The sequence below is a fragment of the Cuculus canorus genome, chromosome 1 (assembly GCF_017976375.1).
Source record: "Cuculus canorus isolate bCucCan1 chromosome 1, bCucCan1.pri, whole genome shotgun sequence".
Lineage (NCBI taxonomy): Eukaryota > Metazoa > Chordata > Aves > Cuculiformes > Cuculidae > Cuculus > Cuculus canorus.
Window position 1 is genome coordinate 6,997,041 of NC_071401.1, and position 22,834 is coordinate 7,019,874.

Here is a 22,834-nt window from a genome sequence, read left to right on the forward strand (position 1 = left end):
CTGCTATGAGGACAGGCTGTGAGAGCTGGGGTTGTTCAGCCTGGAGAAGAGACCTTGGAGCAGTCTTCCAGTACCTGAAGGGGGCAACAGGGACAGCTGGCGAGGGACTTTTTACAAGGGCATGGAGTGACAGGACGAGAAGGAATGGCTTTAAATTGGAGGGGAAAGGTTTAGATTAGATATAAGGAAGAATTTCTTCACTATGAGAGTGGTGAGGCACTGGCACAGGTTGCCCAGAAAAGCTGTGGCTGCCCCATCCCTGGAGGTGTTCAAGGCCAGGCTGGATGGGGCCTTGAGCAGCCTGGACTGGTGGGAGGTGTCCCTGCCCATGGCAGGGGGGAAGGAACTTTATGATCTTTAAGGTCCCTTCCAACAAAACCATTCTATGATTCTCTTAAATCTGGCCACCTGCTGTATTTCACCACAGCAGGGGTTCCAACAGCACAACTCCTTACCTTGAATTGAAGAATCTTTTCTTCGATGCCTAAAGTTAGCAGTCTGTAGCCATTAGTGAAAATTCATCAGGGAGATGAGGATTAAAAAAAAAATTCTCCCTTTAAACTACAGGTGAGAGAATCAGATCAAAAACATGCAGTTTAGAAGCAGAAATATAAAAAAAAACCCAGACGAGAAAAAGTTCTGAAACAGCCACTGAAAAATAAATTTATTTCAGGAAAACTATAAATAATATTTACTCAGCAAGTTCAAAGGGGGGTCTCTTGTTTACAGCAATGTACAATTTGTTGATGTACTAAAACTTCCAACAGTTTTGACATCACCTACAACTTCGTGTCCATGATAACGTTCCCATCCTTGTCCTTGACTCTTACTCGCCCAGAGACGTACTTTGTCTCCTGCTGTCCATTCACATACACGGTCTTCACGGTGCCATCCGGATACTCCCGCCTCTTGAACTCTGACGTGTGTAGTTCCCTCTGACCATTATTGAACTCGATAGTTTTGCTTCCATCTCTGCATTAAATAAATGTATACAATTATTTTTAAAACAAAAACTTTCTAAGGACTCTGTACAGGCTCAAGCCTCATTAAACACTCAAGCCTAAACAAAGGAATAATTTTTAAGAATACAGTATTTGTGAAAAGCCTGTTTTCTTAAATATTATCCCAGCTGGATGGTACTCAAAAACCCATTTCTGCAAAACTGACAGAGCTTCTTTATACTTGAGAGAGAAGCACTTGAGAGCTTTCACCGTACTTCCTCTGCACTGGCTGCTGCAATGGTCCAAGAAAAATGAACACTGCTTTGAGTGCCGGCAGTGGGACGTAAGACCTGCTCGCCGCACCAGCTTGGTTTTTGCATGTTGTTTGGGATTATGCACAGAGCAGAAAGATCTCATTGAGACCTGATCACTGTCTACAACTCTGAAAGGAGGTTGTAGAGAGGTGGGTGCTGGTCTCTTCTCCCAAGTAACAGGCAATAGGATGAGAGGGAATAGTCTCAAGCTGTGCCAGGAGAGGTTCAGATTGGAATGCTCCATTTGACACTGTGCTGCTATATAAATATGAAAATGCTGAATGCTCTGTAAGTTTATAGACAGTGTGTACATGGTCAAACATAGCGAGATCAAATTAGGTACGAAGGCACACTAGGAAAATGGGCACCAAAACTAGTAAGATATTTGTGTCATCTAATTTACATATGTGTATTAAATGTTTTGACACAGCAACCCCATGCAGTGCTACAGGCTTGGGGAAGAGTGGCTGGAACGCTGCCTGGCAGAGAAGGACCTGGGGATGCTGGCTAACAGATGACTCAACGTGAGCCAGCAGTGTGCCCAGGTGGCCAAGAAAGCCAATGGCATCTTGGCTTGTATGAGAAACAGCGTGGCCAGCAGGACTAGGGAAGTGATTCTGCCCCTGTACTCAGCACTGGTGAGGTCACACCTTGAATATTGTGTTCAGTTCTGGGCCCCTCACTATAAGAAAAACATTGAGGTCCTGGAGTGTGTCCAAAGAAGAGCAGTGAAGCTGGTGAAGAGGCTGGAGAAGAAATCTTATGAGGAGCAGCTGAAGGAACTGGGGTTGTTTAGCCTGGAGAAAAGGAGACTGAGGGGAGACCTTGCAACTGCCTGCAACTACCTGAAAGGATGTTGGGGAGAGGTGGGTGTTGGGTCTCTTCACCCAAGTGACAGGGGATAGGACAGGGGGAAATGGCCTCAAGCTGCACCTGGAAGGTTCAGATAGAACATTAGTAAAAATTTCTTCACCTAATGGGTTCTCAAGCACTGGCAGAGGCTGCCCAGGGAGGTGGTTGAGTCACCACTCCTGGAGGCATTTAAAACACAGGTAGATGTAGTGCTTAGGGATATGATTTAGTAGTGGACAGGTACAGTCAGGCTGATGATCTCAAAGGTCTTTTCCATCGTAGTGATTCTATGATTCCATGATCTCTTAGGTCGGGGGATGAGGAAAGACCCACAAGCATTCAGTTTTTTTGTCTCCACCAAGCTACCAAATCTCCCAACATTTCAAACAGCAAACAGCCATTCACAGCACAGTATATTCCAATTGAAATTCCTAGAAGTAGAAGTCACCACATCCTGCTGCTGTCAGGGAGCCCCAGCTGCTCCTTTCCCATCACCCAGAAAGGCAATACTTACCGCTGAACACGGAGGATGGTACCGTCGGGTAAGATACTTTCTTCTTGCCCATCCGTAAATAAATTTTTAATAGTTTGGTCAGGGAAAATAATTTCTTTCTTGCCATCAGGATAATGCTTCTCTGAAATGTATTTTGAGACAGTATGCATATTATGTAAATACAGGTATATTTATGGGCAGCAATTTTGAGAGGTGGTTGGGTTAGATGATTTCTTTACCTATTTGTCCATTTGAAAACTGCAAGACCTCTAAGCCATCAGCATATGTGGTATGGGTTGTCTTAGCATCAGCATAATAATAAATCTGCAGAAAACAGTTCAGATTTAGCCTAAATCAGGAGAAATTTTATCTCTGTGTGTACACATGCACATAAACAAGTATTTATAGCAAAGCACAGAAGATGTAAGACACCCACCACTGTTTGATCAGGCATGATCTGCTTCACATCCCCATTGAAGAAGGTTATAGTTACAGTCTTTCCATCAGAACCCACTTTTTTCCACGTCCCATTGGGGAAAAATGTGAGGTGACAGCCATTTTTCAAAACCTTTTCAACCTAAGAAATACATTACAACAGAGAGCTCAGTATCGAGCCATCACACTCAAATTCTCATTCATTTTTTTCAACGGCTTGTAAATGCTGAGCTCTCATTTTACCTTTCCATCAGGATAAGCAGTTTCTCTCTCTACCTCTTCACTCTCTAGATCTGCGGATCCAGATGGCAGCGACACAGGAGCTTCATTAGGAGAGGTGTCCTGAAATGACAACAGAAATCTAAGCATAAACTGAAATTGAGCTTTGTCTTTAGACGTGTTTTTTTTTTCCTAGGCTAACAGGTATTTTAGGAAACGAGGAGCACAAAGAGAGGAAGACGAGTATAGGGAGGTGTAAACACAATCTGGGTTTTATGCACCTCCTAGTGTAATTCAAGTGGCTAAGACAGACTGAGAGTCGGCAATAATTGCCCGTAATCTAAAGTGGGATTCAGCACTGTGTCGCAGCACGCTGCTCAGTTGCCTTAAGCCATCTATATCGAGGTATGAAATGAAGTTTCCTAAAATCTGAATGCTACCTCCAGCAATTAATCTAAGAATTAATTGAACTGTTTGCATGATTCTTGCCCATGGAGCATATAATCATCCATCTTTTTCCCCTCCTTGAGAAAGGCAAAACATTTTGCAAAACTCAAGGGAAAGGAGATTGTTATTTTATTTTCTTTCCTCAGCCAAAGAATGCTGCAGTTAGCAGGCATGGGGAAAACATCCTGCACTGAGTAACACACAGCTATTTTCTGGTACAACAATAAAATTGCAGGTGAAGAGCACAGCAGACAAGTTGCAGCTTCACCAGTCACCTTCCAGATGCTCACGTAAGTACAAGTAACTATAGTTTGTTTCATTTTGGGTTTCCCTTTCCTCCTTAAAAATCAAATAGAGATATAAGACTTACTACCACAGAAGTCCTAGAAGAATCTTCTAGGACTGGCATTGTCTCAGAGTTGCTCCTGTCACTGGCAGGTGCTGAGGCAGGTGTTCTGGAAAGCTTTCCTACTCAGATACGTATAATAAAGTTAATAGGGACAGTAAAATTAAAGTACAGATTACATGTTATATAATAGGCCAAGTTATACCGAACACCTACATCTAAGCACAGTAGAAACTGAACACAGGATAGTTATGAAAAGAATCAGCATAAAGCAGCTCTCTCAGGTACATTATTGCTTTACATTGTCAGCAAGAAGCCACAACTGAAGGATCACTTGCAATAGGCACGGTACCTGCACTTTGTCACCTATTTTGTTTCTGTAGATTTACAAAGGGGTTTTCCCCCTAGAGATCTAAAGTACATTATTAGTTACGCTTTATAATCGAAAAGGAAGAGTAATGTGACCTTTTAACAGGAATGGACTGGCACACTTTTTTCGTATCATTCCTAGCATGCCAGAAAGATGACCAAAATAAAACCAGCAAGGGCTTCCAATTCTGGAACGTGCTCCTAACAGAGACCGTAACAGACGTTTGAGCTGCTAGAGGTGTCAAATAAGTACCCTCTGGTTCCTGTTGGCGTAGCTGCCAACAGAAGTTGCTCCTAACTGTGAATAAGGAACATCGGCTGCAGCGTTGCCCGTATGATTACAGATCCTGATAACAAGGTTCCACAGAGAGAAAGCAGTTCTGACTACTAGCAACCACAGCTTGGAGAACAGAAATGATGAAAGCTATTTTGGATCACAGAAGTTTCTGATATGCTCTAGAGCACCAAACATGACCAGAATGGTCTCATTGCAGCTTTCTTCAGACTCTTACCCTGGGAGGTATTTATCCATACACTCAAGTCCATTACTGCTCTTGTCTATCTACTCTTTTTAATAAAAGCAAAAATCCACGTTGATATTCTTTTAAAGAGTTAACAGAATTCTCTGACAAGACAAACATTTATACCTTTTGCCTGTGAATAACTTTCACCATTTATCTTGCTGCACTTCTGTACTGGAGGAAGCAGAGATGCAGTTTGACCTTTTGGGCCTTTAGTTGGTAGACACTGAAAGAAAGGAAGTTATTTATGGTTTATGTGACATTTATTCATAACTGTTCATGCACTGGCAATAAAATTTATGCAGGATGCGTAGGTGGTGAGGCAGCGGCACAGGTTGCCCAGGGAAGTTGTGGCAGCCCCATCCCTGGAAGCGTTCAGGGCCAGGTTGGATGGGGCCTTGGGCAGCCTGATCTGGTGGGACATGTCCCTGCCCATGGCAGGGGGCTTGGAATTAGATGATCTTTAAGGTCCCTTCCAACCCAAACCATTCTATGATCATGTGACATGAAATTTACTGGAAGCTTTCTGCACAATATATTTTTGAGGTTTAATCAGTGGAAGGGCTTGTGTGATGGAGCCCAAGACACACTTTGGAACTCCTCCTCTGCTGCCTCACTACCAACAACTGCAGAATGTTAATTTGGTGCAAGCAATCTAGAATAACAGTTACAGTTTCAAAACTAAATATAACTGCTTTAAACAACGGTGAACTGCCTGGTTTGCCTGGCTGATGCCTAAGGTGCAGAGGTTCACAGGTTAGATCCCATCTATTATTTTTCTCTTACAACTGCACTATTTTGTATTTCTAAGATGAGTTCCTCAACAGAATAGATGCTGCACCTTGTGAACATTAACATTTGGACACAATGTGACATTAACAAACTTTGGTATCTATCACCAATAGCGGAGACCCAGCATTAGTAAATTTAAAGTAAACATCTAAGTCGTAACTACTGAATTCCAAGTTTATGATCCAAAACTCAAGAGCACTCACAGGGATGAATTAAAACACCAAGATTAATAACTTACACATTCTGCTCTTCTTAGAGTCATCCCAGAATTTTCTATTTTCCTCTTGCTTCCAGCAGCTTCTGCTTTCTTCCAGGCTTCTAAACGAAACCTCTCCATAATTTTGATTTCCTCTTTTAGCTCCATATTCTCATTTACTAAAACTTCTATTTGATCTTTCAGGCGTCGATGGGTGGTTGACCATTTTGCCTCTTTTCGTTTTAAATCTTCCTGTAACTCCACAATGTGCTGTTTTAAAGCCTTAGAAAAATGAATGTTTATAAATTAAAGAGCTTTTACTATATTAAGATTTTAGTTTTCTAATAGACATACAAGCACACGAAGAGTAGCAAAAAAGAAAAAAAATCAGCCTAATGGGGCAGAGGGTGAAAGGCAGGAGAAATTTTCTTCCCTGAAAGAGATATTATTTACTTTAGCAACTTTATAAGCTCAGCTTCAATCACAGGAAGTGTCTTCATTGCCCTCCCAGCATCTTTTAGACTTCAAAATTGGCCCACACAATACACTTGAGGCAGAAATATGAAATCTTTAATGCTGCCTTTGAGAGGACCCTTCAAAAATCCTGGCACAGGAAAATAGGGAGGATGCAATCACATAAAACACATTTGAATCTGTGTAACTAGTTTAGCAAATGTAGCTTCCATCTGTTGAAGTTACGTAAGGAAAATTTGTAGGGAAGAAGGAGGGAAATCCCTATGCAATGTTTACTACGACTTGTCTTTACATCTCATGTGCCATAAATCATGACAAGGAACAAACAGATCTTGTTTCTTACATCTGTGACAGCTGAAGACCTACAAGTAATAACGAAATTGTAGATCACTACACTCACTGTGCAACAGTTACAGATAGAATGGTAGAAGTACAGTTCTGGTTTGCACTTCGATCCACTACCGTGAATAAAAACTTACAACTGAATATTAACTACAGCAATTTTTTATCAAAGTTGAAGATCATTTTGCCATAGTCAGGAGCAGTTTTTAGTAGGGAAATTAACAAAAACATTTGCTCATCAGTGGGTTTTGCCTTAAAACTATCAAACCACACTGTGAAGCCTGTAGTTCCTTCCTCAATGAGGTCATGTTTACCAACAGTTCCTATCTTAAAATCACTGGCAACCTTTCAATTAAGCTAGAATTGAGTTCTCAACTGCCTTTAATTTAAAGTGTTTCTGCATGGACTAGAATAACATTTTTATACCTGAATTTCATCACGTTCTTTTTTATCTGGAATTGCTCTGGCTTCTGTGGTGTATTTTTCAAAAACTCTACGCTCCTTCTGCAGTTTTTTCATTTCCTTTTTCTTGTATTCTTCTATTTCAGCCAGTTCTTGGGCCTTCTGCTGCTGAAAGTCTGCAATTTCTTTCCTACAATTATGAAACAAAAGCTGTTGTTTTAGGCCAAAACAACTTCAAATCTAGATTTTAAGGAAAAAAATGAAGACTGAATTTTGTGTTTATTGATTCCAATCGAACATCTGTTACCCCCAGGAAACATAAAATGGTTTGGGTTGGAAGCGACCTTAAAGATCATCCAGTTCCAATCCCTCTGCCACAGGCAGGGACACCTTCCACTGGATCAGGTTGCTCAAAGCCTCATCCAACCTGGCCTTGAGCACTTCCAGGGATGAGGCTTCCACAACTTTTCTGGGCAACCTGTGCCAGTGCCTCCTCACTCTTATAGTAAAAAAATTTTTCTCTTGCCCTTAAGGATATCATATTAAACTAACAGGGGTTCTTAAGACTGTAATTTGTATGTAAATAATAATTAGTTTAATACATACACCGAGCAACAACCAGTTCTTTGACCCATGTCTCCACTGTAACTGAAATACACCCAATTACTCATAAGTGCAACTGGACATTACGATAGTCTGGAACGTACTACGTTAGTGAATGCATCAAAATTTTTCAATCAAACTACCTGATATTGGCCAAGGCACGCTCTCTTTCCTCACGGAGTTTAGTTAGAGTTGTGTTTTCTGCTCTGAATCTCTCTATTTCAGTTTCCAATTCCATGAGTTTCTCTCTCAGTACCTGGGATGGGACAGTGTTTCCTGTCAAAACACAGTCAGATACAAGTTAGCCAAGAGGCAGCCATAAAAGTGAAGTAAACAATTATTTCCCAGCAGTTTAAAAAAGAAAACCAAGTGATACTATTTTAGATAGAATCTCCTAGTAGCACTGCAAAACATTTCTATTCAAATAACACAGAACTGACATTGTAAAGCACTCTGCTGTATTTACTCAACTACTTCAAATATTGAGTATATAATCTTTGTGTAACTAAATACATATTAGGAATAGGAATGTGAGGGGTTTCACGTCAAGCTAGAAACATTAAACAAAAGTTTAAGGGCCAAGCATCAAGCAGGGAAATTAATTGTGAATAAAACTTGGAAAAGCTTCATAAAGCCTGTTCACACTCATCCATTGCTGATGTGAAATCTATTGCTGAAGCCAATAACAGGACTTGTGGGCTCTTCTGCCATCCCAGTTCCCTGTTCAGTCACTACTTAACACTCCCAGGGTTTTAATAGTCCGTTTATGAGTATGCAAGAGAAGAGCTTAAATACTGCTGTTGCAGTGTAGGCAGTTGCCTCGTTCACCCTTAAACACTGAGATTCAGTTAAAAAACCCCTACCCCTATCCTGCAAACACCATCTTTAGACAACCCTGCAAAACCAGTTCTCCACAAAACACAAAGCAGGAGTAGCAGCTTTCAACAAAATCCAAAGCATTCACTGGAGCAGAGTTTGAAACCAAGATCTCACCACCTTACAGCGAAGAGATCTAAATGCTAGGCTATGCCATCCTGCTTTCATTTTTATGACCTTGCATAAATGCAACAGCTTCCACAGGAGCTTTTTGAGGCATTTCTTCCCCAAATTATAACCACATGGTCCAAATCAACTTGAGCAAAGCAGCTCAGCCTAGAGGAGACTGAAGGGAGACCTCATCACAATCTACAGTTTCCTCACAAGGGGAGGCGGAAGGAGCAGGTGCTCCTTCCCTCTGGTGTGCAACAATAGGACCCAAGGGAACGGCAGGAAGATGTGCCAGGGGAGGTTTAGATTGGATATTAAGATAAGGTTCTTCACCCAGGGGGTGGTGGAGCACTGGAACAGCTCCCCAGGGAAGCAGTCATGGCACCAAGCCTGATGATAGTACAGAAGCATTTGGACAACACTCTCAGACAAACAGTGTGAATGTTGGGGTTGTCCTATCTAAGGACAGGAGTTGGACTCGATGATCCTTATGGGTCCCTTCCAACTCTGATTTGTGTGTGTGTGTATATATACAATAATGAATCCACATTTCCCATATTCCACATGAATTCTCTAGATACTATATTACTGTTGGAAAACACAGACAGGTCTGCTACCTCCTCATTTTTTAAGAGGAACAAGCTAACCTAACAGCGTACAGCATTACCCTGCTGTGGTGTGATTGCACGCTATCACTAGAAAGGGAAGTACCACTTCATTTTCAGCATGCCTTTAACATCTTCCTTGATTTTGAAACAGTGATCAAGCAGCTCCAAATCAGGTTCATTCTATCAACTGATCCAACAAAAAACTAGCCTCCAGGAAAAAAAAAGTTTCCACTGATTGTACTCATCCTACAACTGCAGAGTTGTTAGATCTGACATCAGACAAGCAACTAGGAGAGATGAAAGATGAGAATAGGACCATTCCCTGCAGAAGTCTGTGCTTGCACCCTTTGGTGTCATGTCAGGTTGCAGCTCAAGTGTTAGAAGGAATGACTTGTAATACGTGTCGTCTTCAGCATTTCCTACCAGTTGCTGTTCTTCCGCCTTCTGGCTCCTGTTCTATGTTTGCTTTGATTTCACGCTCCAAATGACAGCCTGCCTTCTGTTTTGGTTTCAGTGAAGGAAATAGCTTCATCATCAGGTTTGATACAGGACGTTCATTTGACTCACTGTCCACTGCAGACTCCTTAGACGTTTCACCTCCCCTCTTTGAGACAACTTTTCTCTTTATTGCTCTATCTGGGACAGTTGTATCGTTCTTACTGGAAAAGTCCATCTGTAGAGGTATTTCAGTATATTTTTCAGGTAAATCACTGTTAATATAATTTTCATCAAGATCACTCCATGTTCTTTCATCATCAAATTCAAACTTACTCCTACTTATACAAGACACACTTCTCTGATGGTCTGAAGCTTTCCCAACCTTTTGCTTCGATGGGGCACTGCAATCTTTGTCTAACAAGCCAAGGTCAGCATCTCCATTTCTGCTTTCTTTGTTGATGTCTGTAACAGAAACCCCATAATCAAGAAATTCGTGATTACTTTCTCCACAGTTCATAAAGGATGTCTTAGCATCTTCATTTTCATGCTTTAATGTGGTCTCAAATTCACTCTCAGAATCTGTAGTAGTCTCACCACTGTCCTCACCTTTATCTTCATTTACAATCCATTGATTACTTTTTAAAGCAGGAGCTGTTGTTGCGGAGGAAGCTGAAAATATTACACTGTCCATTTTATTCAATGGATCCTTCATTCTAAAGCCTGCTCCTGAATTTGAGACTGTGTGCATAACTGCCCTATCATTTATATTTCCTTGCACTGTACAATCTGCCTTTTTATTTCTCTTATTTGTAAATTCAACAGCCAGCGCCTTTATTTGCTGCTCTTTTGCCTTGATAGGGGTAGAAGACATTCTACGGCCTTTTAAAGTTTGCCGATCAAGATCTAAGATTCTTTGGACAAACGAGGAATTACTTGAGAAAGATATTTCATCTGCAGCTTGTTCCAGAAACAAAAATTCATCTAATTCTAGATTCTCTTTGTCTTTTTCTTTTTCCCAGTTTTCCAGCTTATTCTGAAATGAAACTTCAAAAGACGCTTCTGGATCTTCTACAGGGTGACCTATAGGACTTTTAGAATTAGGAAAGGCACTGGCCAGCTCATGAGACAACCGAGGCTTTTCTGCAGCAGGTAATTTGTTTACAGTTTTGCCAGCATTAGACTTAGCACATTCTATTACATTCTCTTTATTTTCTATTTTGTTATTAATTTCTGATGGGAAAGAATCTCTCATCTGTCCGTTAGGATTTTTTCTTGGTTGCAGTCTTGTTTCTAATGGTGAGATATTTTTTCCATTGTGATTCCTGAGTACCAGGGTCTTCTGAATAAGACGTTTTGCTTTAGCTGGGTGGTTATAGTTTTTACACTGTGCAAAAGAGTTCTCAGAAACCAGTTCTTTGCCAGGGCACATAGTTTTCTTCTGTATTTGTGATCTGTCCACTTTAATAACATTGCTGTCATCTGAAGGCCTTTGCTGAAGATTTGGAGTGTTTTCTCTAAGTTTTGTAATTTTAGATTTGGCATTAGCGCATCTGCTTAAGCCTTCTCCTCTTTTCAGGAATGGTCGTTTGATGACTGGTTTTTGAATGGCTGATCCATTTGGTTCCTGAAAAGGGGTAGGAAAAAGTAAAAGGCAAAATGTTAAGAAGCCCTTTCCCAAGTTTGAAGATTTCTTCAAATAAACCCCACATAAGAGTACGAATTTATATAGTGTATTTCTACTAGACTTCTAAAGGTACTTCCAAAAAGTGAAATATTAGAGCCTTATTGTTTTATTTTTAACAACGTGAATATTGAATTCAGTGTTAGCTTTTGATGCGAGAGTCTTCCTTGTACATTTTAAAGCACCCATCGCATCCTGGCGCAATATAATTAACAACAATGAAGTTAAAAAAATTAAATAAATAACCTGTAACTTTTGGGTTTGCTCCAGACGCTGCTCTTCTAGCTTTATCTGTTCTTCCAGGAATTCTTCAAATGTCTGTTTCTTCTCCTGCATCGTGGCTTTAATAGGCCTAGTGTAATTTTAAAAAAAATCAAGTCTTTCATTTCTATATAAAGTAAACGTTTAACACCACTGATGTTCAACGACCTAAGGTGTAGTCACATAAAAGATGACAAATTATGAGATACTTCGGTCGTTAAATGCCAAAATTAATAGGAGAAATGTGTTGTAACAGTAGGAACTGGGGTTGTTTAGCCTGGAGGCTGAGGAGGGACTTTATCGCTGTCTACAACTGCCTAAAACGAGCTTGTAGCAAGGTGGGCGCTGGTCTTTTCTCCCAAGTGACAGGAAATAGCCTCAAGCTGCGCCAGAGGAGGTTCAGATTAGACATCAGGAAAAATTTCTTCACCAAAATGGTTCTCAGGCACTGGCAGAGGCTGCCCAGGGCAATGTTGAGTCACCATCCCTGGAGGTATTTAATAGACAGGTAGATGAAGTGCTTAGAGATATGGTTTAGTAGTGGACAGGTACAGTTGGAGTCCATGATCACAAAGGTCTTTTCCAACCATGTGATTCTAAGATTTTGTGAGAAACCAAATCTCTGCTAGAGTCAACATACAGATCTAAAAGGCCCTGTCTGCAGGTTTTGCTGTTTCTTCTTTCGCTGCTTCTCTCAATGACTCTTTCTTCTGCTCAGACCACCAAACTTTCACTTGTATTTTACTCACACTGCCAGTTTCTACAGTATCATCTTCCCACTCAGTAATGTCACTGATCATTGTGTTCCTTATCTCTCTTTTTGATACTCTTCCTTCTTGTACCGGGTCTGCTGGGACACAGTAAGCTTTCTTCACAGCAGCCCGTATAGTGCTGTGTTTTGGATTTGTGACCACAACAGTCTTGACAGCACAGCAATGTTTTATCTTTTACTGAACACTGCCTGCACAGCAAAACTTTTCTTTGGCTTTTATGCTGCCCCACAGCCCCCAGCAAATAGGGTGGCAAGAGGCTGAGAATGGACACAGCCTGAACAGTTGACACGAAATGACCAAAGAGATATTCCATGCCATAAAACATCATGTTTGGCAGTAAAAACCTGAGGGCTTGGTCTTCCAAAAGTAGCCGTTTCTCAGAAACCAAGAAGGTTTTCTCAGAAACCTTGCGAAGCGGAGAGTGACTGCTTTTGCATCACTCAGATTTTTGTCCCCTCTTTACTTATTAAACTGTTCTTATATCAACCCACACATTTTCTTGAACTTGCTCCTCTGATACCCTCTCCCATTCTGTTCTGGGGGCAGAGTGAGCAAGCGACTGGATGGGTGCTTAGTTGCTGGCTGGGTCTAACCCACCGCAGCCTGCAAACAGGTTTTGTGCTTTTGTGATGACCTGGCAGACAAAGCAGAGCTTTAAAACAATGCCAACCACTACTTCTATTTTATCAACTCTATAAACAAGGTTTTACTGTAAAGGAGAAGGCTTCTGCCACAAACACTATTATTAGGTCTTAGCTGTATACAGATGTTTAAATAAACATAACCCCAGTAATAAACAAAAAAACCACTCCTGTTCACATTACTTCTTTGGCCACATAACAGTGCACAGGAGGTTGTAATAAATGAAATTAGAAGCAGCTATTATAACGGCTTATATACAAGCCTACACTAAAATGTGCTTCTAAACTATCATTACGCCAGGCTGCACACACCTCTTCAGCCAATGTACAACACCTTTCACAGCATAAGCCATTTCAAGCCAGAGCTTCTCTTACTACAGGTCTCCACAGCACCCAGCAAAATGGAATCCTTGGTTGAAAAAGCCATATAAATTGAGAATATCAGACTCTTTCAATCAGGATTCACAATTCAATCAAACTTGTGTTATCAAAACTGCATAATAATGGTCTGAATTACCTTTCATCTGTAGGAGTCCATAAATGTTTTCCTCCGCTGGAATTTTCAGAGAGATCTGCACTTTCCACACATAAAGGATCAATGTCATGTTCTTCACCGTCCATTAATGTTTCCATCTTTTGTTCTGGACACCACATGTTTCTTCCTATAAAATTAATAGAAGGGTTTTTTTCCCTGTCCAATAACAAAGCAGTTTTCAGCTCATACTTCAAACAGCATTCAGGTCAGATTAAAAGCAGAAGGGAGCTTCATGGTAGTGCAGTCTGAATACCTACATAAAATAGTCTTACTATTTCCCCAAATTAATTTTACTTGAGTTTCAGCTTTTTTTTTAAAGGAACACCCAATTATGCATAAAACATTTTCCACAGATCTTAAATAACCCATTCTGATTGTTCATATTCTTTGCTATGGTTAATTTATGGCTTAAAAATAAAATAACAGATTTGGATGTCTGCTGTACTTATCGAGCTTCTGTTTCCAATGTATACGTGTATAAATTAAGATTAATGTATCCTTTTCATCCTCTTAGACCAAGGCTGCGATTAAAAGCTCTAAAGCTGGTAGGGTTTTCAGCAACCTCATTAAATTGCTGGATTAAAACCAAAACCACTCTTGCACTCACAACTGCAGAGTAGTCATGCTAATGCCAATCATAAAATTAAAAGGAGGAAGAAGACTAAAGAACTCCAGTGCATTGCCTCAGATGTTCAAACAATTTTTATTCATATGATGGGATCTCTTTGTCAACGCATCTTGACTTCTAACCCCAGTTCAGTTACTCATTCTCACAGTAGAGCTGGTCTGAAGACACTGTGCATCCCTGGAGAGATTGTTATTTTCCATTTCCCACTTGAAAATGTAGGCACAGTTCAGCCCAAATAATTCAGCTATCCAGTATCTGTCATTTTTTGCTATTTTCCCGGTCTTTATAATTTATAATATTTAGCAATAAAGATCATATTATTTTCCTAAAACAAATAAGCATCTCATACAGACAGAAGAATTTTATTCTTTTTCCTCCTGCTGCTTTAAACAAAATTCACATGGACATCTACAGGAACACTCTGAGGTTTGTTAATTGTCAGTAAACCAACAAACAAATCAATTAAACCAGTACTTGTGTAACATCTTCACAGTAACAAATAGAAACTTATGCTCAAGGGAAAAAAAAAAACACCACACAACAAGTTATCTTTCTGTAAATGACTAACAGTAATATATTTGTCTTCCTCTTTTCAAAGAGTTCTACATTTTCAGCAGCACACCCAGATCCTGTTTCTTGTAGCAGCCTTCCAGTACATGGAGGGGGCTACAGGAAAGCTGGAGAGGGGCTTTTTACAAGGGCAGGAGGTGACAGGACGAGGGAGAATGGCTTTAAATTGGAAGTGGGAAGATTTAGAATAGACATTAGGAAGAAATTCTTCATGCTGAGGGTGGTGAGACACTGGAACAGGTTGCTGAGGGACGTTGTGGCTGCCCCAGCTCTGGAGGTTTTCAAGGCCAGTTTGGATGGGGCTTTAAGCAGCCTCGTGTGGTGGGAGGTGCATGGCAGGGGGTTGGAACTGGATGCTCTTTAAGGTCTCTTCCAACCCAAACCATTCTATGATTTTCACAGGCAGATGCTCTTGAAAGACTGTTCTTCAAAGATGATGTGCTTTTTTCTGTTGTTTAACTTTTGTAAAAAAACAGTGTCTTGTGTATGTGGAGAAACAATCAGAGCATAAGCTCTGTCTTCAAAGATACTCTGATACCAAGATGATTGCAATTGGTGTAAAGTTGTTAAGCTATTGGTGTAAAGTTGTTAAGCTAGCTGAATGCCCAGGTCTTGGCTTTTGACTTTCAGCCATTAAACCTTGACATTAAAATTTAAAAAATGGCTTTTTAATTGTATTTATATTCCAACACTACTGTTCTACAGCAGCAAAAGAAATGGCACCGAAGGACAAGATTGATCACTCGGCCTCCATCCTTATGTGATTAGGTAATTTGGATTTTTCTCTCCTAGGTCTAAGACCTAAATTCATTTTCTCAGCTATGCAGAGGGAAATAAAGATAGTCATTGAAATCAGGTTGAAATGATACTGCCAAGAGGAGAAAAATCCCCTGCCCAATTTTAAAAGCTTCTTCCAGCCTAGCACCGTTCCTTCCCTTGGCACACAGCAAAGGAGACTGAAAGCTGATACAGGTTACAGGTGCTTGCTTTTCAGTATAGATCAGTTCCCCAGTCTAGTTCAGTCCAACACTCAAATAAATTTGTGCTGTGTGAGCACAAACAAGAATGGACCATTTCATTTGTATACACTGACAGCTTAAAGCAATCAAAAGTATTGTGAGAAACAGCTAACCAGAACGGAAAATAACTGTTTGTTTTACACTGTCTTTTATATTTCCAATACATTTTTTGAAAGAAGTGCTCCCATCATTGCGCATATTGATCAAGTTACAATTATAGCTGGCATTTTAAAAGAACAGGATAGTATTCCTTCTACGATAACACTCAGCTTTCAGTCACTACAGCAATGCAGCATTTATCTTTGACTAATCAAGTAGTCTAATCAAGTTGTCTTAAGGTGAAGAACATTGAATACACTTTGAGATTTTAACTGGACAATTAAATTCTTTGGTTTACTCATAGTACATCATATGCTTGCTTTCTCAACTTACCAAGAACAGCTGTCTGGCCAGATACTATACTAAGTAGCTTCTGCTGCTCTTCCATTAGCCTTTGAAGTCGCTCCATCTGTTGTTTCTTTAGCTGTTCCTGTTTCTGTTGTTGCAATTCCTTCAACTTTTCAAACAAAAAAAGAAATGTATTAGAGGTTGGGTTTACTTAGAAGGTAACTCAGGATTAGCAGCATCAAGACAATGGGGATTTCTTGTTTTAAAGATGTTCTATTAAATAAGTGTAATATGAAGGAAATTAAGAATTTTTCTCTCTATGAACACACATGCTGTTTCCAGTTTGCCCAGTTAACACTTCCACTGGTCTTTAATTGACTGATCTGCAAACAATAGGAGTCAAAGCACTCATTTCTACCGCATAGGAAAACCATTCAAACTCTGCCCTTTTAACATCTCTGCTGTTTTTTTATTAAATTGTTAAATAGTTAATAAATAATAATAAATAATAAATAATTAAAGCTTTAGAAAAAGTGGGTTGGTTTTTTTTTCCACTCTCTCCAAGATCTCAGTTACAGTGAACAGCACTCATAAAAAGGACCAAGAGAGGGGGAAAAAGCATCAGAGAACATAAAAGATTCATGAAGCTGCCTGAAAATAAAATCCTGATTAAATTTGGTAATCCAGTCTTTCTTCTTGTGTAGCAGGAGTCCCCAGCCCTGCCTCAAGAGCCGTACGAAGGCAGGACGTTCTGTACTCTACCAAACCACAGCAACGAATGGTGGGCCTCCCTGTCCATCTGTCTATCTCCAACAGACACCTACGTGCTCGCTCCAGCTCCTCCAGAGGAAAGACAGGAGGGCCTGATGAAATCCTTCCACAGATCAACAATTGGAGCACACATGTCATCCAACAGGTAGGAATAAATTCCCTTGAATTTCCCTTGTAGTCCCTTAAGATTCCAGTGAAAACAGAAGCGATGCACTATGGAAGGAGAAGCTAACAGATCATGATCTGGATCCAAAGCTCGCCTCAGCCTCCAACCCCTTCACTTAATTTGTTGAAGAAATCATACTTCTACCTGTTCTGATAATAATATCTGTAGAAAACCAAACTGAAAAAAAACCTCATCCAAACAAAACTATTACGCGTTCAACATTACAAGCACCAGATTTTTTTCTATTAGTCTATTAGATTTGACCACAACTTTCTAAGACAGGAGACTTAACAATTCTTCTTAAGACACTGTTAAACCAGCTAACGTGTCATTTAGCCACAGTTTGATACTGCTGGCAATACTGAAAAAGTGAATAAATATTTTCCTGCCATATAAAATAAAGGAGAAAACTTTTATAGTGCCACATAAATGCTGGAATTCTACTCTAGAGACTCCCACACACACTTGAGTGAACAGACATGGGGTTTTGTAGCTGAGGTAGCTGCAAGCAGACAAGGAGGTGAGCAAGTTCTTAGTCCTTAACAGCAAGATCTATTAAAGTGCCTCTGAATTCTTTCAGCTAATACAACTTAAAGATATAGTAACAACTGGGAAGAGCTATGAGCGAACGTACAGCTGGTTACAGTGGATTAACTGGCATGGCTGCACTGAAAAAAAAAACATAACATCAGAGCACTGTAATTCCAGGCCTTTCTGTCCCAATGTTTTGGATACTTCATCACATTCAATACTAACACCTCTCTTAATCCAAACAAAGCCAGGTATATGGGTGTATCTCCCCACTTTGAGAACTAACACAAGATGTTATAGATGCTGTAGATATAAGAACATGCAAATTCCCCATGTTGTGAATGTCTATGGGGAAGTACTACCACTAATGACCAGCACCCAGTTTTCACAGCTTGAAGCAAAGAAACAACAGAACATTGTAAAACTGCGTGCACCTTTCTAGGTAAAAAAATTTTGAGAACTCGATCCACTGCCACTGGATGCAATTTCATTTTAAACTGGAACCTGTGCCAGCAGGAAACAATGGAAGTTAGATTCTCAACATGTGCACATCATGAGGAGGACAGCAATTTTTATGCACACAAAACTGTGATTTAGGACTTGCTCTTTAAGCTTGCTACATTCTACCTGTTGCAAAGAGTTTGCTTACTTCCAGGCATGACAAATCATATGCAGGAACAAAACGCATCTTAATTGATGTACATCAAGGAATTCTAGAACTTCTACCTGTTCAAGCTTTTGTAAGAGTGGATCACTGTGATCAGATTTATTCTGACCATCCACTTCCCCATGGACAAAGTCTGGTTCAGAAGTTTCTACGTTACGTGCTGCTGCTGGAAAAGATATTTCAGTGGGATATCGCTGAAATGCACAAGAGCTGCCAGATTCTTCACACAAGGAGTCATCGCTTAGAGAACAGCTGTCTGAACAATGCACCGCTTCAGGAGGGAAGAGTGTGATGTTTTCACGTCCAGATAATAAGTTTTCTTTGTTGATTTTCAAACCAGTAAAAGTAGGATCTAATAAGACTCCAGCACGGGAAGTATCAGACATCCAATGTGCAACGAAGTTTTGTTCACCACTCCGATCTTCAACAGCTGGCATCTTGTAAACTTTATTCCAATTTATTTGCTGATGTAGCATTAACATAACACTACATTATGTAGTGTTAGGATAGCAAACCTTTCAAAGTTCCAGGTATTTGGTATGGATGGTTACCTACTTTTAGCACCTAGAAATTAAGCAGATCAACAAAATAAGCAACATACAATAAAAGATTCCAAATAAAAGAAAGTTACTGTCTTATAAACAACCTAATGTATTTATAGAAATCAGTCACAATCTACTTTTCCCCAGGCAACAGAAACAATTCAGACAACTAGTAACAAACACTTTCTGTGCAGGAAGTCAGCATAACCCAAATTTTACTATTGTTTATTTGAGTGCAGCCAATATTATCTCAAATATAAAGATGCATATAATAGTCTCTTCAGTACTACAGAGAGCGATTCATATTTCTTTTAAAGTGCCTGCAACAAAAGTAAAGTGTAGTGATAAGACAAGGAGTAATGGCTTTAAACTGAAAGAAGGTAGATTTAGATTAGATAGAAAGAAAAAATTCTTTACAGTGAGGGTGGTCAGGCACTGGCACAGGTTTCCCAGAAAAGTCGTTAATCTCCATCCCTGGAGATGTTCAAAACCAGGATGGATGGGTCTTTGAGCAGCCTGGTCTGGTAGGATGTGTTCGCGCCCACGGCAGGAGCGTTGGAACTGGATGATCCTTAAGGTCCCTTCCAACCCAAATCATTCTATGGTTCTATGATTTAAGGAGACGAAAGAGAGTCTTCCTGCACAGGACTTTAATATTAATGCAAAGTTTCAAATATGTCCATCTAAATAGAAACATTTTACTGCACATATTTCAACGCAGCACTTCTCATTTTTGTGTCTTCCTTAGTTTCTGATGGAAACTCTACAACCATGCTGCCTGTTAGCTTCTTCCTCCCAACCAGCTTCTTTTTTAAATCCATCAAAAAAAAAAAGTTCTAAGACTGCAAAAGTTTCAGTAATAACCAGATTCTTACAAGTATCAGAAAAACACAAATGAATTCATGTAGGTCATAGAATTGTTTGGGTTGGAAGAGACCTTAAAGATCATCCAGTTCCAACCCCCCTGCCATGGGCAGGGACACGTCCCACCAGGTTACCTTGCTCAAGGCACCATTCAACCTGGCCTTGAACAACTTCAGGGATGGGGCAGCCACAACCTCCCTGGGCAGCCTGGGCCAATGCCTTACCAGCCTCACAGTAAAAAATTTCTTCCTAATATCTAATTGAAATCTCCCCTCTTTCGACTTAAGATAGGGAACCCAAAATGATTTTTTTTAGGAAGAAAGAGAGACAGGATTGCTGCCGATGACAATGTGGCAGCAAGAGCCTGACCACTCAGCCCTGCTCCTTCAAACCATTCCCAGGGTTTAACTCTGCCTGGGCATGTGGTGTGTCACCAGCAGGGAATGCAGCGGTCCAGGGGACAAAGGACAGGCAACAGCAGCAGCCCAGGCTCAACAGGTCTGACGCTCAGGAAATACCTTCTTAAAACTTCCTTGTTCCCAGGAGATCTGTTCACACCAGCTCTTGCTTAATTTTCCCCGCTGTAAAAGGGCTTACGCTTTCAACCAATGACTGAAACTGTGACTAGGAGAAACAGCAAAATTCCCTTCGGAAAATGTTTTTCAACTGCCTTTCATTTTGAGAAATCGCTGGAAGTTTCCCAGCAAGGTACAGATTCCTGTAGAGGCAAATTCCATAGCCTAGAGTGCTCACATGATATCTTTCTTGTCACCTTTTGGAGACCCATCCAAGGGTGCCACCAGTTCAAAGCTGCTCCTAAAGCCTAAGGGCAGTGGCACCTTTGTGCCAACCCAAAGAGCTGGCAGGGCTGAAGCTGACCCGCCCTGAGAGGGCAAAGAAAGATGAAGGGATCCCCCACTAAGGTCATCAGTGGGAAGACAGCACAGCTGTGCTCCTCAAATAGCTGAAGGGCCATGGCCAGCACCTTTCCTTTGCAGAGGCTGCCCAGAGACCCACACATCAAGACTCTGCACTGGGGGATGCCCAGGGACGCTTGCACCACGACCCTGCGCCGGGGTACGCCCAGGGACCCCTGCACTGAGACCCTGCACCAGGGGACGCCCAGGGACCCCCACACCAAGACCTTGCACCAGGGGACGCCCAAGGACACCCACACCGAGAGCCTGCACTGGGGGATGCCCAGGGACCCCACACTGAGACCCTGCACTGAGGGATGCCCATGGAGCCCACACTGAGACCCTGCACTGGAGGATGCCCAAGGACCCCGCACCGAGATCCTGCACCGGGGGACACCCAAGGACCCCCATATGGAGACCCTGCACCGAGGGACACCCGGGGACACCCGCACCAAGACTCTGCACCAGGGAATGCTCAAGGACCCCCGCACCACGAGCCTGCACTGGGGACCCCTCACTGGGGAAACACCCCTGCACCAAGACCCTTCCGCCCCGAGACCTTGCACCGAGGCACCCCAAAACACAGACGCCCTCCCAAACCAAGACCCCGCATCATGGATGCCCAGAAACCTCACACCAAGACCCCCCACACTGACAGCAGGCCCAGAGACCTCCGCACTGGTACCCTGCAAACTGAGACCCTGCACTGAGAACCCTCAAACCGAGGATCCCCGCAAACTGAAGCACCCCAAACCGAGACACTCCAAACTGAGACACCCACACACACATTGAGAGGACACCCCAAACTGAGACCCCACACAGAGGATGCACCAAAACCCTGCACTGAGACACCCCAAAAAGAAGAAGCCCCCAAACTGAGAACCCTGCACTGAGGACGCCCAGAGACCCCACACTGGGACACCCCAAAACCAAGAACCCCCAGTTCAAGGACTCCTGCAAACCGAAACACCTCAGCACACACACTGAGAGGACAACCAGAGAACACGCATTGAGATGCCCCCAAACCAAGACCCCCTCCCACCAAGACCTCCCCAAACCAAGACCCCGCACCAGGGACGCCCAGAGACCCCGCACTAGTACACCCCAAAACCAAGAACCCCATGCTAAGAATCCCCAACCAAGAACCCCTGTAAACCAAGACACGCCCCCTCCCCCCCACTTCCCACCCCCGACAACTCCCAAAAGGAGACTCTGAACCAGGGATGCCCTGAGACTCCCAGCCCCGAGAAATCCCCGAACTGAGAACCCCTCCAAACCAGGGGCACCCAGAGACCCCACACCGGGACACCACAAAACCGAGGACCCCCCCAAACCAAGACACTCCAAACCAAGATACCCCTACACACACACTGAGAGGACACCCTGAGGCCCCGCATTGAGAGGACACCCCAAACTAAAACCCCTAGCCCCGAGAACTCCCCAAACCAAGAACCCCCAAACTGAGACCCCACACCAGGGACTCCCAGAGACCCTGCACCGAGACACCCTAAAACCAAGAACCCCCAAACCAAGACACCCCTACACACACACTGAGAGGACACCCAGAGAACCTGCATTGAGAGGATGCTCCAAACTAAGACCTCACACTGAGACGCCCCCAAACCGAGACCCCACACAGAGAACTCACCGGGACACCCCAAAACCGAGATCCCCCAAACCAAGACACCCCTACACACACACTTAAAGGATGCCCCAAACCGAGACCCCTCCATACCGCGAAGCCTGCACCGGGGACTCCCCGAAACTCCGCACCGAAAGCCCCGAGCGCTCCCCCGGTCCCGAAGCACCCTCACCGCGATGACTCGGACCCTTCGCCGCTCACAGGCAGCGTCGCTCGCCCCTCAGGCCGCTCCTGCAGAACCGCCCAGCTCCGACGGCCACCTCCCATTCCAAACCTGCCGCCACCACACAGCCGCCAGGCGCCACCAGCCCGGGCCCCGCCCGGGCGCCGAGCATGCTGGGAGTTGTAGTCCCAAACCGCTGTCTCCCCCGTCCAGAGGCGTGGTATCCTCTCGCAGTCTGAACTACAACTCCCAGGAGGCCCCGAGGCGCTCGGACTATAACTCCCAGCAGGCCTCGCG

General features: G+C 42.4%; 1 protein-coding gene across 1 annotated transcript; it reads right to left on the reverse strand.

Moving 5' to 3' along the window:
• Positions 1 to 677: 677 nt before the first annotated feature.
• CENPJ (centromere protein J) lies at positions 678 to 22,683 on the reverse strand. Its single transcript, XM_054056746.1, has 16 exons — positions 22,547 to 22,683; positions 18,469 to 18,973; positions 16,320 to 16,443; positions 13,653 to 13,797; positions 11,707 to 11,812; positions 9,765 to 11,403; positions 7,890 to 8,022; positions 7,168 to 7,333; positions 5,968 to 6,207; positions 5,064 to 5,163; positions 4,072 to 4,169; positions 3,279 to 3,377; positions 3,037 to 3,177; positions 2,840 to 2,924; positions 2,622 to 2,742; positions 678 to 972 (listed from the first exon to the last, which is right to left on the reverse strand). Exons 2-16 carry the CDS (start codon positions 18,889 to 18,891, stop codon positions 780 to 782), a joined length of 3,813 nt encoding a protein of 1,270 aa, XP_053912721.1. The 5' UTR covers positions 18,892 to 18,973; positions 22,547 to 22,683; the 3' UTR covers positions 678 to 779.
• Between the last annotated feature and the right edge of the window lie 151 nt (positions 22,684 to 22,834).